At 41.6% G+C, this 19,516-nt stretch overlaps 1 protein-coding gene across 7 annotated transcripts in view; it reads left to right on the plus strand.

Moving 5' to 3' along the window:
- CHD5 (chromodomain helicase DNA binding protein 5) overlaps positions 1 to 19,516 on the plus strand; it is a 241,244-nt gene that overhangs the window by 172,985 nt on the left and 48,743 nt on the right. For all 7 annotated transcript variants that reach the window (XM_044282149.1, XM_044282152.1, XM_044282154.1 and 4 more), the window contains 6 exons: positions 139 to 272; positions 2,835 to 2,979; positions 5,383 to 5,542; positions 7,001 to 7,077; positions 9,323 to 9,449; positions 15,715 to 15,801. In XM_044282149.1, the coding sequence (XP_044138084.1) occupies positions 139 to 272; positions 2,835 to 2,979; positions 5,383 to 5,542; positions 7,001 to 7,077; positions 9,323 to 9,449; positions 15,715 to 15,801 (730 nt within the window). The remainder of the gene's footprint in view (positions 1 to 138; positions 273 to 2,834; positions 2,980 to 5,382; positions 5,543 to 7,000; positions 7,078 to 9,322; positions 9,450 to 15,714; positions 15,802 to 19,516) is intronic.

Genomic DNA, 19,516 nt, shown 5'->3' on the forward strand with positions numbered 1-19,516 from the left:
TGTAAAATATTTACACATGTAGACTACATTTATCTGTATATATGAACGGTCAAAATAAATGTTTTCCATTCAGCCACTATCCAAAATCTGCATCTTTGATTATCAACAAACACAATTAACACTTATTGTTGTTTTAAGGTTCTTGGGTTTAATGCTCGACAACGCAAGGCCTTCTTAAATGCTATAATGAGGTGGGGGATGCCCCCACAGGATGCCTTTAATTCACACTGGCTTGTCCGGGATCTCCGAGGAAAGAGTGAGAAAGAATTTAGGTACAGTGATTCCTGTAATTAAAGCCATGTCATAATTCATGCCATTCTTTTTTTAAAACACTTTGCTCAGTTTATGCAGAAATGTGTTATTTCCCCCAAGATCAGATGTTTAAGGACACAGTGCGGTCATATCGCATCTATGGGACCTTACAAGGATAAAAAAACTTTTGTCAGTCCTTTACTGTTGGTTTAATTTGGGAGGAAGTTCGCAACCTCCCTTTTCTACACTGATTTTGCATGTGTTTTTAATCTATGTTAAATCCAGGGTGTGTTGCCAGTTGCCTAATTTAATTTAGACATTAAAGGTGTTTCATTGTGATTATCACAGTAACTTCATTACTGTGGGTATCTACTGTACATGGCCGCCTGCCTCTAGCCGATGTTGTAAAATGGCTGCCTGTCTCTAGGTGATGTTGTCATGTTGTTAAAGGGCTTCTGTCAGCCCACTAAACCGTTTTTTTTTTTTTTTTTGGTTAATAATAATCCATACACTGCGAGCTCCCTATACATAAGCAAAATATTCATTTTTGTTCAGTAGATTTTGTTAAAAAGCAATTTTTATAATATGTAAATTACCTTGCTACCAGCAAGTAGGGCGGCTACTTGCTGGTAGCAGCCGCATCCTCCTCTCATAATGACGCCCCCTCCGCTGTGTGAGTGACAGGGCCAGGGAACGGGATCGTCCTCTGCTGGCACTGTTTGAATTCAAAATATCGCGCCTGCGCCGTACCTGTCTTTAATCGGCGCAGACGCACTTAGAGGCGGCCGCTCTGTCGGCCGCTCCATCCTCAATGCGCCTGCGCCGATGACGTCACATCTACACCCGGCGCAGGAGCATTTACATATTATAAAAATTGCTTTTTAACAAAATCTACTGAACAAAAATGAATATTTAGCTTATGTATAGGGAGCTCGCAGTGTAGGGATTATTATTAACCAAAAAAAAAACGGTTTAGTGGGCTGACAGAAGCCCTTTAACAAAGTTTCTGTCTGCTTCCACATAGACACTGACAGACATGATTGTGCTGCAGGTATTAATACTGTATATGTTCTGCTCCTTAATACACTGCCGGTCATCTTTTAGATACCTGGGCAGTTAACTAAACCAGGTCACATGATACTTGTGAGGGTCACATGATGGCTCACATGACTGACGCCATGTGTAGTCCCATAAAGCTCTCCTATGGATGCATTTTACAGGACTAAAACGGACTGCAGTACTTTATATATATATTTTTTTTAGAGAGAGGCAAAATTTGAAATAGATGAATATTAGAAGTTTTTATAATGTCTACATAAATAAATGTAATCATTAAAACCAAAATAGGTCTTTAAAGACTATGTACACCTTTGGGGAAATATTTCTTTTTTTATTATTGCGTTGTACTTATTTTGAGCTAAAAATCATTTTTTCAATTTGGTCTTTATAAAAAATATGGAATCCTTTTTCTGTACAGAGCTGAGATGCTATATTAGCTGCCAGTGGATTTTCTGTGTTTTCCGTCATTTGGGGAGCAGACGGTCTCCTTATCTCTGCTCTCTGACATTATAAACACTCATTATAGCTCAGTTCTTACCTTACTGATAAGAATGTGGCTTAAATAAGTGTTTATGACCTCTCAGTAGTTTAGAGATAAGGGTAATTCGATGAAAGTACCAGTCACACAGTTATTAAAACATTTAACCCTTTGTGACAGAATGGCTCAATATTTTGAATAAAGGCCAATTGAAAATATAATTTTTAGCCAAAAATTAGTAAAATGCAATCCTAAAGAAAATTTGCCTCCAAAGGTGTACATAGCCTTTAAGCTAATGGATGCTACTTGCAGGTTTATCACTAGAGGGCAGCAAAGTTCAGCGATGGAATTTGTACCAGTGGTCGTTCTCTGTATTATAATGGATCTGCTCTCGTCAGCATTTACCTGAAGTGAATGAAGTCAGTGGATGGCTACAACTTCAGCAACATTGACATCTTATGACATTTCTTCAATAATTCCAAGACAAAAATGTCTCCTACATCTTTTGTCTCAGCAGGTTATTGAGTGTATCATAGATATACTGTAGTAACAGTGACAATGGTAGCATATGGACCACCACTCCACTGCTTATTTGTTGGAAGCACCTTATAGAATTTAGTATCAGCTCAGGGGTCTCGCTATGGAGGGGGCTGTGGAAGCAGCCGTACCAACCCTCTCTGCCCCATAGGAAGAGGTCAGCCAGGCCAGAGGTTGGTGCTGTGCTTAATACCCTTCTGTAGGCAACCCATATGGAGTACTGTCATACACTGTCTAATTTCCAGAGCCAAATGCAATGCTGCCACCACCACCACGCCTAAGTAGCTGTGCCACACAAAGTGAATACCACCTTCCACTGCCCAGGTGCCAACATAGTGCTCAAGTAATACTAAGGTTCTGGAAGTTCATTGACTTTAAACATTACTAGTGATCCAAAAGAGGACGTCATTTGTTATGGATCTCGGCTTGGGTCATAGCAGGTGCCAGTCATAGACTTCTCTGCCTCCCATTGTCTGGAATTCATATTTACAATGATCCCTTTGTGCAGGGCATACGTATCTTTATTTATGAGACACCTCTGTGAGCCTGGAGCGGATGGGGCAGAAACCTTTGCCGATGGTGTTCCTAGAGAAGGACTTTCTCGACAACATGTCCTCACCAGAATTGGAGTCATGTCACTAGTTCGAAAGAAGGTGGGTGAGTAAATTGCACTAGAAATCAAGGTATGTTGAATGATTGGCATATATGCACTTGGTTATGTATGTGTGTGTGTGTATATGTATACATTTGTTTATTTTATGCACTTATATAGCGCCGCTATATACCGCAGAGCTTTACAGACTGTAGCATCAAGCTGCCACAATTCTCCATCAGTATGTCTTTGGAGTGTATATATGTAGTCATGAAATATCAGATGTGACACTCAGCAGACTTGTTAGGCATGCTATATATATTATAATAAAAATGGTTGTTGATATCAGTGATGGCGGTGTGCTTATGTGCAGATTACAGCTGATTGCTAGAGCTAAATGGCCTTTCACACGAGCCGATGATCAGGAAGCAACGATCGTTCAGCCTATGCTCAGGGAATATTCTGCCACCATGATGTAAAGTGTATGGGGGGGATGAATGATCGTAGTAATGATCGCTCCTGCCCGTACAGTTTCAATCGTCCCGTGTAAAGGCTGGGAAAGCTATGATCAACTTGATTTATTGTTCATTGGCACTTTTTAAGGCCCCAAATCAGACTGTCTAAAAGGACCCTAACCTAATTAGATTGTTATCAGAGGGATTGTCAGCAGTGGACAACCTCTTTAAAGGGGTTCTCTGGGATTTTTATATTATAGTATAGGTCATCAGTATCCAGGCATGACCACCCATCAGCTCCAGCCCCCTCCACTGTGTACTTACTGCAGTGTTGCTCCCATTCATGTTTCTGATATGGATCTGATATTGATGACCTACAGTATTCTAAGGATAGGCCATCAATATAAAAATCCCAGAGGACCCCTTTAATGTATAAAGCTGCAATATAGTAATAATAGCTGGAGCCTTTTATTACTTTTTTACATTACCCCAATGTTTTTTGAATGCAGTTTGACCAGTATCACCCAACAGATGGCAGGTTGTGGATGAATCCACAGGTTCACGGAACTGGAATCAGGCTGATCACTTATCTCTACTCATTAGCCGGGCAAATACTGATCATCTTGTGTAGTGAGCCGGTCTACGGTCTCTTGTTTAGGGTAGATTTACACTTGTGTTTATCGCATCCGTCCGGCGTTTCTGGCAGAGAACAGCCTGCCGGAGTTCACCAGTTCCAGACTAGCCAGTGCGGTTCACCGCCAGAGCCAATTAACTATTATGGCATTCGGTGGGGATCCAGCTGGTTTGTGGCACGCATGTCGGGTTTTGGCTGGACAAAAACCGCTGCATGCGGGTCAACAGCAGTATTCAGCTATGCTGGATCTGGTGAACTCCGATAGGCTGTTCTCTGCTGGAGCAGCCTGCTGGATCCGAGAAACGCAAGTGTGAGCCTAAAGGCCCGCATACATGTTAGAGTGTATTCACATCACCGTTCAGCTTTCCGTTCTTCTGAGCCGTCAGATCAGTTATACATAGGATTGCATAGGATCAGTTTTTTTACACGATCCAGTAAAACAAAAAAGGATCCTGTTGCATCAGTTGTCATCTGTTTGAGCCATTTCTGTCTGAGATCCGTTTTTTTTTTAAACAGAGACAAAAGTACTGCATGCAGGACTTTTTTCCGTCTAAAAAACAGATCTCAGATGGAAATGGTTTAAACGGATGACAACTAATGCAACAGGATCCTTTTTTTTTTCTTTTTCTTTTTACAGGATCCTGTTTTTTTTCTCTCCCTCTCTTCTTCTGACGGATCAGAAGAACGGAAAGCTAAACGGTGATGTGAATGCACCCTTAGGGTCCATTTACACGTCTGCAAAATGGGTCCGCGTCCGTTTTGCAATTTTGTGGAACGGGTGCAGACTCATTCGTTTCAATAGGGCCAGAATGTGCTGTCCGCATCCGCATTTGCGGATCCGCACTTCCGCATCCGTGCTTCCGTTTCCGCAAAAAAATAGAACATGTCCTATTCTTGTCCGCAATTGCGGAAAAGATTATACATTTTCTATTTTAGTGCCGGCGATGTGCGGTCCGCAAATGGCGGAATGCACATTGCCAGTGTCCGTGTTTTGCGGCTCCGCAATTTGCCTATCCACAAACCACTTACGGACGTGTGAATGGACTCTTAGTGTATTTTTGGCAGAACCTGTCATTTTTGGCAGGACTGGTCGATAATCTAATGTGTATGGGAAGCTCCTGACTCTTCCCTGAGGGGAATTGAATTTGTCGCCTGATCCTTCTGTTCTTCTTGGAGATAAGCTGCCGCCAGAAACTTCTGTCAGTGCCTTTCACCTCTCATATACACCAAGCATGTATGGGAATGTTGGGAGAGATAGCTGTCAGCCGAGAGATCATTCGGCCAACAGCTATTAAGGGTGTGCGGGCACCCATAGGGATAAGCAGCATGGGGTTTCTGTACATAAATCACTTTATGACTGGTTGTTTGTCTTCAGGTTCAGGAATTTCAACAAGTCAATGGCAAATACAGTACACCGGATATGATTCCTGAGGGTGCAGAGAACAAGAAATGCTTTGAAGTTGTTTCATCAGATCCAACCACACCAGTTCCAGCAAGTCCTGCCCCCCTACCACCAGGAACAGCCCCCGTGCCAGGTACACTGTTATTTGCTAATTTAAAATAGGATCACAAAAACTACTCTTTATAGGTATTCACAACGCTAACTTCCATCTCCTTATAAATGCCCTTTGTAGACCCATACCCTCTAAATTGGGTGGCACAGTCCAGCAGTGGTCATTCTTTACCTCCCACTCAAATGGCACCTGCTTGAACCATTTTGTGGATGCATTTGAGTCCCCTTCAGTATTTACCAGCCACATGGAGGAACAATAAGAAGCAGAATGTACACATACATCTGTTCCAGCTTCATTCACATTACATTGGCTATTCCATCTTTTCTTGCAGTTCATGATCTCTTCCATCTTCTTACCCGAATCACAATACATTGGCCATTTCTCTTTATATATATTGCCAAGTCTAACGTCATTCACGTTACTTTGGTGCAACATACCCTTCTTTGGCCTCTTTCACACAGGCGTCGCGGGTGAGGGCTGAATGCGTTCAGGGTGCATTGCGGGAAACCCGTGCGAGTAGGCATGCAATTTTCAGTCAGTTTTTTCCGCGCAAGTGCAATGCGTTTTGCACGCGCGTGAGAAAAAACTAAATGTGGTACCCGAACCCGGACTTCTTCACTGAAGTTCGGGTTTGGGTGAGGTGTTCTGTAGATTTTATTATTTTCCCTTCTAACATGGTTATAAGGGAAAATATTAGCATTCTTTAATACAGAATGCTAAATCCAATGTCAGTTGAGGGTTAAAAAATAATAAAAACATTACTCACGTCATCCACTTGATCGCGCAACCGGGATCCTCTTCTTTGTTCTTCTTGAAGGACCTGCAAAAGGACCTTCTCTGACGTCATTGCGCTCACCACAAGGTGAGCGCGGTGACGTCAGCTCAGGTCCTGCTGAATGAAGATAGAAGGTCCTTTTGCAGGTCTTTCAAGAAGAACAAAGAAGAGTATCCCGGCTGTGTGATCAAGTGGATGAGGTGAGTAATGTTTTTATTATTTTTTAACCCTTAATTCACATTGGACTTTGCATTCTGTATTAAAGAATGCTATTATTTTCCATTATAACCATGTTATAATGGAAAATAATCAAGTAAATGGTGTCCCGGGTCGCTCATCCCTCATCTCCTTAGAAACCATGCGTGAAAATTGCACCACATCCGCACTTGCGATACGATGCGATTTTCACGCAGCCCCATTTATTTCTATGGTGCCTGCGTTGCGTGAAAAATGCAGAATATAGAACATGCTGCGATTTTCACACAACGCACAAGTGATGTGTGAAAAACATCGCTCATGTACACAGCCCCATTGAAATGAATGGGTCAGGATTCAGTGCGGGTGCAATGCGTTCACCTCACGCATTGCACCCGCGCTGAATACTTGCCCGTCTTACATGGTGGAGACCATAACAGAGGCTTATAGTGATACTTATAATCTGTAGTTATATATAATGGTGTAAGATGGCAATTATTGTTTTCCAGAAAAAGTAGAAACACAGAGTACAGTGTCCGAGGAGATGGAAGCTGTGGAGCAGAAGACCACACCTTTGGAAGTTCAGGTTGAATTATAGTCACTTTATTGTTTCACCAACTCAGGTTACTTGTCTCATGCTTAATTCGTTTTTGGGTGCATTTATTAAGACTGGCGTTTCAAACACTAGTATTCTGGCACAACCCAAAAGTTAGTTTAATAAAATAAGGCACAAATACTGCCTGCACCCTTCCCCTGCTGCTCTGACATTGCTGGGGCCTTCTCTGTGCTCCACCTCCTGCTGTTGTCTCATCTGAGAGCCAGGCACCATCGGAATGGCAGTGGGGAAGGATCAGCATGGTAAGTATAAGCTCCTTTATGTTTTTAACCATTTGCAGGCTAGCTTTTGTAATGTGCTGAAATGCCCCTTTAAAGGGATTGTGTAAGAATGAGGTAGGGTTTGGCAAACCCCCTCACTTGGCTGGCTTTGTAAAGGGAAGCTTACTTGCCTGCTTCCCACTGGCTGCAGCAGTGTCAGACTCCCCTTATGTCATGTGACCATTTGTCATGATGTAAGGGGAGCTGGTCACCGCCGCGGCCAATGATTGGCTGCAGGCGGCATCAAACCTGATGTTTTCAGCGAGGGAGCCCAGTGGAGCATCACAAGACGGGAGGAGGAGGAGCAGGGAGCCAGTGTGGGAAGCAGGTAAGAAAGCTTCCCTTTAAAGGTCCAGCCAAGTGAAGGGGTTTGCCAAAATCCCCCCATTCTTGCACAACCTCTTTAAAGGGGTTATCCGAGAATTAAGAAAATAAAAAAATACTTAAATATTACTTTATTCTAAGTATATTTCCAAATACCTTTAATTAGTTATAATGACTTGTTTTGTCTGGGGAGCACTCAATAGGAGAAATAAAATTGCCGCCGTCCTATTAGTGCACACAAAACCTGTCCTAATCACACAGCAGGAGTTACTTCACAACACTGAGGTAAAGAGCCGCCTCATCCTCCTCTGCAATATTTGTCAGGGATTATTATCCTCAATATCGTTCACCCGACTCTCTGTAGGAATGGAGGTCATGAGGAGAACATGAAGTACAAAGAGGATGTAGGGATGTGGATAATGAGCAGCAGGCCTTGTATGTCTCCATTGCCACAGTCTGTCTTGTCCGTCCTCTCTGTACATCATGCCTCCTCATGATCTCCATTCCTACAGAGATTCCGCTGAAAATCATATCAGCTATATTTAGGATCATAGTTCCTGACAATAAAAGAAGAGAGGAGGATGAAGCAGCTTTTTAGCTCAGTGTTCTGATGTAACTTGTCCTGCTCTGTGATTAGGACAGGTTTTGTGTGTACTAATATGACGGCGGACATTTTATTTCCCCTAATGATTACTTCCTAGACAAAATGAGTTATAACTAATGAATGGTATTTGGGAATATATTCATAATAAATTAAAATTTAAGTATTTTCATTTGGAATGAATTATGCCATGAGCAGCTGTAGATTTTGCCAAAATTTGTACCATGTCTCGGCTCTAGTATTAATAAATCCCTTCCTAGTAAAGCAGGCCCAGTTATTTTTTTGCTACTTTTGGGAAGCACAGCGTAAAATTATTATTTTTTTTTTTCACAGATTGCAGCTTTTATGTACTTTTGAACAGATTGCAACTTTTTCAATCTTATTTTATAACTGGCATAAACTGATTAATAAATATGGGGCTTTATGTTATAGAGCTACATTTAAATGAAATTTAAAAAATATTATAAAAAATAAAACTCCATTCCTTCCTGAGAGTCATTTTTCCCTCTGTAAAGTAGCAATTTAAAGCCATTTGTTCATATCCCTAGGGATGCAGAAATAAGATTTTGTTTGTAAAGTTATCTCATAATGTGAATTATCCGTTTGCAGTTGCAGACACTTCTGGTTACAGATTTGATTGGGGTATCATGTAAATACATTAAATTGGATTAGATACGGTAGATGTATGAATTCCCATCTTTAAATGCATTATTTTCTCATGCAGTTTTGGAGCTTGTGTTGGTTTTTAAAACTGCTGTAGACGGTAAGTTACGTGTGAGGCTTCTGTGCTTATTTATTCCAATACACTTCCATGGAGAAAATAAATATTGAAAACAATTGGTAATTATTTATATTTTAATTCAAAATAAATAAAGTTCAATCAGATTTTAATTTCTTGTACAATATCCCAATTAGGCAGCACTTTTTAGTGAGATAATTCTTACCCATTATTACACTGTTAGGATATCTGGCACCAGAAATAGGCGACATTATGCTTCCATACGTTGACTAACTCTGATTTTACTCTTAGCCATCAACCAAGTTGGAGAAGGAAGATGTTGAGGAAAAGTCAGAATGTCAAGAACTCAAAGAAAAGCAAAAAAAGGAATCTGCAGAGGCGGAGGATGAGAAAGAGATTGTGAACCAGAGTCCCAAAGGTGAAAATGCTTGTGTTCTCCATCACATCCTAGATCTTCACTGTGTTAACCCCTTTGGTGTCTGGATCTTCACATTAAATTTCCATCATTGCAAAGCTATACTTTATTTTGTTTGTTTTGTTTGTGTATGGTGAAAAAAAAGACCAGTAACTTTTAATTTTCAGTTTAACCCCCTCTCAACATCTGCCATACGTGTAAGATGGCGCCCACCCTGGTTTTACACAGCAGACACCCAAGGCTCATGTCTGTGATTTAGCTATAACACCGATCACAGACATTTAACCCCTCAGATACCTTGGTTAATTGTGACCACTGCATCTGAGAAGGATTTTCCCTTGAGCACTGCCCTACTGGGGCCGTAATACCTTTCCTTCGCTGAGATCGCGGAAGGCGTTCTTATGAAGCTACCATGCCTATCACGGGTATAGTCCAATGTAGGCCTGCAGGTGGCAGCACTGCATTTACATGTTTACACATTTTACACATTTACACATTTTTATATAGCGCTGTTATATAACCGCAGTGCTTTACAGACATTATCATCCAACTGTCCCCAATGGGGCTCACAATCTAAGGTCCTTAACAGTATGTCTTTGGAGTGTGGGAAGAAACCGAGTTTGGTTTTAAGTTTTAAAGTGGTTTTCCACCTTAAAAATTAACTAGCAAAGTTATTCAACGAAGTCACGCGTGACTTTGCGAATAACTAACTTCAGCTCATCAGAGCCCATACATTTTATTACTGTATAGAGACGGATCTCCGTATACTATTAACCCGAAGTTTTGAACGAAGCAACTTCGGATGTAGCACCCGAAGCTTGCTTCGCTCATCACTAATTATCACTGTAATACCTGAAGTTAAAGGTCACAATCAGCTGGTACTCTAGTTGAGCTCGCTTTGAGCTCCATGCTGGGCACATTTTGTCACAGAGGGAAGATCATTACAGCTCCCTGTCAATATATCTGAATCCGGCTGACAAATGTCAGCCCATTCTCTTTAATGACAGAGTAATATACAGCAAAATGTGCCATTAAACTGCTGGATGTACAGTGGCATGAAAAAGTTTAGGCACTCCTGGTCAAAATGATTTTTACTGTGAACAGTTAAGAAAGTTGAAGATGAAATGATTCCGGAAAGGCATAAAGTTAAAGATGAAACATACTTTATAAATATCCAGACTCCTCTAACCTTGTCCCAAAAAACTGCAGGAGACAGGTATAAGAAGATGGCAAAGTGTTTTCAGGTTGCTATTTCCTCCGTTTCAAATATTATTAAGAAAAGGTCTGTAAGACCAAGAAGATTTTCATGGAAAGCTGCTTGCAGGATTGATAAAAAGTCAAATCAGAACCCCCTCAGAACAGAGCAAATCAGAACAGACCTTCAGGAAGATTTAGCAGGCTCTGGAGGTGTCGTACATTGTTCTACTGTTCAGTGACACCTGCACAAATGTGGCCTTCATGGAAGAGTCATCAGAAGAAAACCTCTCCTTCGTCCTCACCACAACATTCAGCTTAAGAAGTTTGGAAAAGAACATCTAAACAAGTCTGATCTATTTTGGAAACAAGTCCTGTAGACCGAAGAGGTTAAAATAGAACTCTTTAGCCATAATGAGAAAAAGTATGTTTGGAGAAAAACGAGCACAAAATTTCATGAAAAGGACACATCTACAACCATTAAGCATGGAGGTGGATCAATCATGCTTTGGGGTTGTGTTGCAGCCAATGGCGCGGGGAACATTTCACTGGAAGAATGGATTCAATAAAATTCCAACAAGTTCTGGAAGCGAACATGACACCAACTGTAAAATAGCTGAAGCTGAAAAGAGGATGGTTTCTACAAATGGATAATGATCCTAAACACACCTCAAAATCCACCATAGGCTACTTCAAAGGGCACAAGCTGAAAGTTTTACCATGGCCCTCACAGTCCCCTGATCTGAACATCATTGAAAATCTGTGAACAAACCTTTAAAAGAGCAGTGCATGTGAGGCAGCCCAGGAATCTCACAGAACTGTAAGACTTGTAATGAAGAATGGATGGATATCCCTCAAAGAAGACTTGAAAGATGCTTGGCTGGTTACAAAAAGCGTTTACAAGCTGTGATACTTGCCAAAGGGCCTGCTACTAGGTACTAACCATGCAGGGTGCCCAAAGTTTTGCTTTGGGCCCTTTTTCTTTTTAGTTATTTTGAAAATGTAAAAGATGAAAATAAAAGATTGTTTTTGCTTAAAAGACAAAGGCAATATGTCATCTTTACCTTTATGCCTTTTGGAGATCATTTTATCTTTAACTTGCTTAACTGTTCACAGTAATAGTTATTTTGACGAGGGGTGCCCAAACTTTTGCATGCCACTGTAGCTGCATGGTGCAGTTAGCTCGTATGGGCAGTGTGCAGATGATGGACACAAACAGGTTAACATCCATTATGACGGTAGGGCTTCACCGGGTGACCAAATGTTTGTCCAGGATGTCCTGTCTTTGGGTCACCAGGCTTCTCGGTGGTTAGCTCATGGTTTCTGTGATTGTCTCCTTCCATCTTATGCTGGTGGTCCTCTTTCTCTTTTCCTTTCAATTCTTGAAAGGTACTGATTTATCCAGCCAGTAGAAAGCCTTAAAAAGTATTGCTAAACATAGAAATGAATGTCACAATTAAAAATGTTGCCTCCACTGTTTGCCATTCTGCAGAACCGCCTGCATGTTCTTGAAACACAGGGGTTAATCTCTTGTTCTTGCTAATCTTTGAGGGGCCGGACAGGGATGGGTTTTAACAGTCCTTGTTTCACACTATGGACAAGGCGGAGGCTCCTGCTGAAGTCAGTTGCTTTATAGCCAGACACAGAACAGTGAGGAGGAGGAAGGGGAATGTGTCTTGGGACACAGAAAATATTTCTCACTTTCTTAGGGCTCTTTCACACTTGCGTTCTTGTCTTCCGGCATAGAGTTCCGTCGTCGGGGCTCTATGCCGGAAGAATCCTGATCAGGATTATCCTAATGCATTCTGAATGGAGTGAAATCCGTTCAGGATGCATCAGGATGTCTTCAGTTCCGGACCGGAAAGTGTTTTGGCCGGAGAAAATACTGCAGCATGCTGCGCTTTTTGCTCCGGCCAAAAATCCTGAAGACTTGCCGCAAGGCCGGAATTAATGCCCATTGAAAGGCATTGATCCGGATCCGGCCTTAAGCTAAACGTCGTTTCGGCGCATTGCCGGATCCGACGTTTAACTTTTTCTGAATGGTTACCATGGCTGACGGGACGCTAAAGTCCTGGCAGCCATGGTAAAATGTAGCGGGGAGCGAGGGAGCAGCATACTTACCGTCCGTGCGGCTCCCGGGGCGCTCCAGAGTAATGTCAGGGCGCCCCAAGCGCATGGATCACGTGATCGCATGGCACGTCATCCATGCGCATGGGGCGCTCTGACGTCACTCTGGAGCGCCCCGGGAGCCGCACGGATGGTAAGTATACTGCTCCCCGCTCCTACTATGGCAACCAGGACTTTAATAGCGTCCTGGCTGCCATAGTAACACTGAACGCATTTTGAAGACGGATCCGTCTTCAAATGCTTTCAGTACACTTGCGTTTTTCCGGATCCGGCGTGTAATTCCGGCAAGTGGAGTACACACCGGATCCGGACAACGCAAGTGTGAAAGAGGCCCGTTTTACGGTAATTGTAGTATCAGAAGATTTAGGGTATGTCCACACGGGGATGTGACAAATCCTCACCGTTTTGCAGTCCTTTACAAAATGTCATTTACATACTGTGAATCATGCTGCAAATTTGCACCATAATTTAACCTGTGGTGCGGGTTTTAAATCAGCTGCCTGTCAATTTCTGCTGCAGATTTACACTGTGGATATAACCCCTTGCAACGCAGAGTGTGTAATCTACAGTAAGATCTGCAGCGACATTTCCATCCTACGTAGCTGTTCCCTTAGGAGGGAAGTGCTGGGATTTTATTATTTTTTTGTACATCTTAAATGTTAACATTCCTTTAAAGGGGTTTTCCAGGTGTGATTTAAAATGGCCACAAGCAACTGCTCAGGCAACTGAACAGGCTGCTCAGTTATGATGGCACATCATAGGCAGGATGATATCCTTACCATCTATTGTAGAGCAGTGTAGTGTGTAGTGAAGTCACGCCCCCTAAGGGTCCATTCACACGTCCGTAGTGCATTGCGGATCCGCAAATTGCTAATGCGCAATACATCCGTCTGGCACCCCCATAGAAATCCCTATTCTTGTCCGCAATTGCGAACAATAATAGGACATGTTCTATTTTTTTTCTGGAGCCGCAGACCGGAAGATCGGCAGTGCGCACTGGAAATGCGGATGCGGAGCGCACATAGTTTGCTCTCCGCATCCATTCTGTCCCCATAGAGAATGAATGGGTCCGCACCCATTCCGCAATTGCGGACCCATTATTGTGGACATGTGAATGGAGCCTTAGTCTGCAGGGACAGCTCTGCAAATGGTGACACCCAGTCCTGCTCACATTCTAGGACAGGTTGCCTGCAGCAATTTTTTTAAACATTCCTGGAGAACCCTTTTAGGCCCCTTTCACACGGGCGAGTTTTCCGTGCGGGTGCGATGCGTGCGGTGAACGTATTGCACCCGCACTGAATCCTGACCCATTCATTTCTATGGGGCTGTGCACATGACCGGTGATTTTCACGCATCACTTGTGCGTTGAGTGAAAATCGCAGCATGCTCTATATTGTCCGATTTTCACGCAACGCAGGCCCCATAGAAGTGAATGGGAAGCGTGAAAATCGCATTGCATCCGCAAGCAAGTTTCACGCACGGTTGCTAGGAGACAATCGGGATGGAGACCCGATCATTATTATTTCCCCTTATAACATGGTTATAAGGGAAAATAATAGCATTCTGAATACAGAATGCATAGTAAAACAGCGCTAGAGGGGTTAAAAAAAATAAAAAAATTTTTACTCACCTTAGTCCACTTGATCGCGAAGCCGGCATCTCCTTGTGTCTCCTCTGCTGCTGAACAGGACCTGGGGTGAGCTGCTGCATTAAATACCGGTTAAGGACCTTTGATGACGTCACTCCGGTCATCACATGGTCTTTTACCATGGTGAATCACCATGGTAAAAGATCATGTGACGTACCATGTGATGACCGGAGTGACGTCATCAAAGGTCCTTAACCGGTATTTAATGCAGCAGCTCACCCCTAGCGCTGTTTTACTATGCATTCTGTATTCAGAATGCTATTATTTTCCCTTATAACCATGTTATAAGGGAAAATAATACAATCTTCAGAACATCAATCCCAAGCTTTGGGTACCAAACATGCGCAATTTTTCTCACGCGAGTGCAACGCATGACAATGTTTTGCACTCGCGCGGAAAAATCGCGCATTTTCCCGCAACGCACCCGGCTCTTATCCGGGCAAAAAAAATGACGCCCGTGTGCAAGAGGCCTTAAGGGCAAGAAATTCCGTCTAGCCAAAAAGAAATCTACTCTATACAAATGAATAGTGATGAGTATTGTAAAAGTCGATTCGGCTGCTTTGCAGAATTTTACAAAAAAAAAAAGGCTTTTTGACGAAATGCATTTCTTTGTAAGCAGTGGGTGCAATGACAGGGAGCGGCAATCGCGATGAGCCGGCCGCCACCATCTTGATTGAAGATCTAGTGCAAAATCTCGTGCGACCTGTGATGATTTCATGCGAGATCTTCAATCTAGATGGCGGCGACCGGCTTGTCGCGATCAAATGGGTGAGGCAAGTATGATTATTACGGTAAATATTTTTTTTTACTGCTATTCATGGATAATCGATTAGCTACCACGAAGCATGAGGAAATTTGGCTCCGCAGCAAATCGAATTTTCCATGTCACCTATCCATAGGACCTCCTCTGATCACAAGAATGCGTGTTTGTCCAATGTCCATCGTTTGAATAGAGCAGTGGTCACACATGCACACCATCATTTCATTCAGTCTCTATGGGACAATTGTGATTAGCGGGGGAACCAGCAGTCAGACTCCCAGAGATTAGACATATCTACCACATGTGTATAGATAATATGTTCCTATTGTGGGACAACCTCTTTCCTACGATAAATATGTCCCGATAGAAGGGATGAGGATCACAAATAATGGATAAACCCTGTCAGTGCCCTCAAAAAAGTTGTAAAAGAGGTTGAAAACTCCCAAAGAACAGAAATATTCGGTATCATTACCCAGAATAACTCTGATATAAGATAAATTTGGGGAAGTGTTACAAGAATATATCATTGTATTTTACAGCTGAAGTCCCTCAAGAAGAAAAGCCCTCAGACAAGACGGGACTAAGTAATGCACCAAATAAAGTGGAAGACAATGAACCAAAATCAGGTACAACTGATGTTACAGAATTGCCTCCAACTCTGGCATCAGATCCAAGCTATAGCTAATAATCGTGTTAGGACAGAGATGTGGAGAAGACCGACCATGAATGACCTTGAAGACAAGCTCCCTTCTCACGAATGCGATTTGTACCTATGAAACTGGCTGACCTGTTACATGTGCACTTGGCAGCTGAAGGCATCCGTGTTGGTCCCATGTTCATATGTGCCCGCATTGCTAAGAAAAATGAAGTTTTAATATATGCAAATGAGCCTCTACGAGCAATGGAGGCTTTTCTGTTACACCTAGAGGCTCAGCTCTTCATCTCCACTTTGATTGACAGGGCCAGTCAGTGTAAATATGATCACACCTGTCTGGCCCTGACAATCAAAGTTCAGAGGGCAATGCAGTTTCAGAGAGCAGAGGCTCTAGGAGTAATGGCAACGCCCCCGTTGCTCTCAGAAGCTTATTTTCATGAGACCAACACAGATGTCCTCAGCTGCCCAGTGCACATGTAACAGGTCAGCCGGTGTCATAGGTACAAACCTGCTGACAGATGTCCTGTAAAAAATGAATACATTTAGCAAAAAGTCTTGGCTAAACAATTGCTTCCATTGTGTGTATACAGCTCATATACAGGCCTATGTGTCTCCAAAGTTACAGACTACAAAAATCACACTATACGCTGCCTGACGAGTGTAAGGATGTAGGGGGAGGTTTATCAAACTGGTGTAAAGTAGAGCTGGCTTAGTTGCCCATATCAACTAATCAGATTCCTCCTTTCATTTTTCACAGCTCCTTTGGACAATGAAAGGTGGAATCTGATTGGTTGCTATGGGCAACAAAGACAGTTCTACGTCACACCAGTTTGATAAATCTCCCCCATAGCCTCTAACCACACCTACAGCCGCATAGGAGCTGTAGAAACAAACCTAGGAATTATTTCAAAGTTAGTAATAAAGGGATAAAGGACGGCTCACCTCTGGTTTGGGATGGCAAGGTGCACCAAAATAGATGTTGTACCCAATCACCAAGAACAATAATATTAAAAAGAAGTAAAATGGGCACTCATATATCTAGATCACAAGGTAGGCAAAGCGACTCAAATATTAGTTTATTAATAGCGATAAATTGAACAAATTTATATGAGCAATACACAATAATAATGTTCCCTAAATAGAACTAATTTCCCGAAATCAGCATAAAATAGTAAAACTTATAAAATTGATAAAATAAATATTACAACTGTCCACTGTTATAGCTAATAAAAGATCCAAATGTCCAATCCAGTGTTAATAGGTCCAGTCTAACATTAGTAGATGTAACACAGTACTTTTGTCTTCTATTATCTACAGCAGTGGTTTACAGCAAATATATCTCCAGAAAATAAATAAATAAATCAGTGAGTGAATAAATAGATGAATAATAAGTGCACAGTGACTAATAATGACCAATGGGTAAAATGCAGCATAAACTGCTACATAAAATCCACTGGATCAGAAATATATAATTATAAAACAATAAGTGAAATAATGTGTATAGATAAATATATAAATATATTTCTGAAGAGTCAATAAAGTGGCTGTATACCACTGATGCCGCAGTGTTTCTTTAGTAATAGAACATGTGGCCTAAAATCCTGGTTTGGTCCGTACAATTGTCCACAAATATATTCAGTCTGAGCAGATATCTGCCTGAATAGGCTGTATGTTTGAACAACCGCAATATAAGCAGCAGGATACTTGAGCAATGTTATAAATATGTCCAGCAATGTTGCGCAATATTCAAACAGCAAATCAAGATGTTTGGGCAGCAATATACATATATCCAGCAATGTTATGGAGCTGTATGGCTCTTACTCACATATCGTCCTATTCCCACCGTGGCGTCCCACGTAGTGTAGAAGCAAACAGGACTTGCCTTTGGATAACACAGCTGAATTAGCTGTTAACGATGCTGTATCCACCCGGCTGTGAGCAGAAATGCTGGCTGTGTCAGGCTGCAGATCCACGTCCAATGTCTTTGCTTGAGGTAGATGGATATTCTGCCTCTTTGGATCGATGATAATAGTCTTTTTAGAAAGCGCTTTCAATCCAATACCGTACAAAGTTGTTGCCGGTGAGTTGTCAGATCCAATTGCTCCTTGCCAGACGCGTTTCAAAGGCTACCTGCCTTCTTCCTCAGTGGCTAATTTGGGTCTGACTAACTTGCCGGCTATTTATCCTCCCAAGGGCTCTTTGGTAAACTTGAAATGGACCCAAAGGATCTGGATCCAATTACCTTATATTGCGATAATCCTGTGAAAATTCGCGGTATTTTTGCGCACATGCGATTTTTTTATGTGCGATAATCCTGCGTTTTTTTTTTTTTTTTTTTTTTTTTTTTTTTTTTTTTTTTTTTGCGCACATGCGATTTTTTATGTGCGATAATCCTGCGTTAAATCTGTGGTTTTTATGCGCACATGCGCTTTTCTATTTTGTATATTCCTAAACCAACCAGAATCATTATACATAGCAAATTGTACAATAGCTAGTTACAGTTAGGACCAATGTAAATAATAACATTCCATATCAAACAAAAATAAAATACAATAAATATACAACTTCTAAATCTTTAATGATCTTATATTAAAAATGTATTAAATAATAGGGAATTTCTGTATAGGGTCTAAGATGTAAAAATGTAAAAATATAAAAAATATATTTGTAAAAGATTGTCGGGTATTGTATTCCGTAGGGAACTCATATATATTTTCATGTTAGATACAGTTCCATCAACAATATTTCATGGGGCTCATTACCCGAAATGGTTCGGGCGGAGTACATGGGATGATGGTATATGTGGATTGGGGTCGGGGATCCCGAGCACAGGGGGGGTCATAGTGCTGCTAAACAGCCCGACTAGTACTCCCCATGGGCCAAAGACACCCGACCCATCACAAAAACCCGAAAATTTCAAATTCGGCATTTAGTCCAGCTGGGGCCAAACTGCCAAATTCGAAAATCTTCCTGGACTCAGCCCTAGACATCCGGGCAATATGGTTCCCTCCCCTCCAATGGCGTTCTATTTGTTCAAAAGCTGCAAAAGTTAAAGACTTGGGATCTTGGTTGTGCATCAATTTGAAATGTTTTGATAGTACATGTTTTTCGTACCCTTTCTTGATATTATTTATATGTTCCGTAATCCTAACTTTTAGGGATCTTTTGGTCCTGCCAATATATTGTTTAGCACATGGGCATTCAATAATATAAATTACATTTGAACTATTGCAAGTGAGAAGATCCTTTATCTCTACTGAAAAATTGTTCTGTGTTGAAGTCACTCGCGTAGTTCTTTTTGGAAAGGACGTATTCCTGCAATTTATACAACGACCACATCTATAAAACCCACTCATTTTTAACCATTTATTTCCAGATCCAGTTTCCCTTGTCTGATTTTTAATAGATGGTGCTATTTTTATACCCAGATTAGGGGCCTTTGTATACACTATCTCTGGAAAAGGTGGGATTAAGGGGCCTATGGTTTTGTCGTTCTGAATAAGATGCCAATTATTTTTGATGCTTTGTTCTATTTTTTTGTGTTGTGCATTATATGGCAGTATTATACGGAATTTATTATCATCAGCGGGTTTATCATCCTTCTTTTGTTTGGTTTCGAAAAACATTTTTCTATCCATTTTTCTAACCTTACATAGTGCTTTCTCGACAACTGTCTCTGGATATTC

This window comes from Bufo gargarizans, chromosome 2, assembly GCF_014858855.1.
Source record: "Bufo gargarizans isolate SCDJY-AF-19 chromosome 2, ASM1485885v1, whole genome shotgun sequence".
Lineage (NCBI taxonomy): Eukaryota > Metazoa > Chordata > Amphibia > Anura > Bufonidae > Bufo > Bufo gargarizans.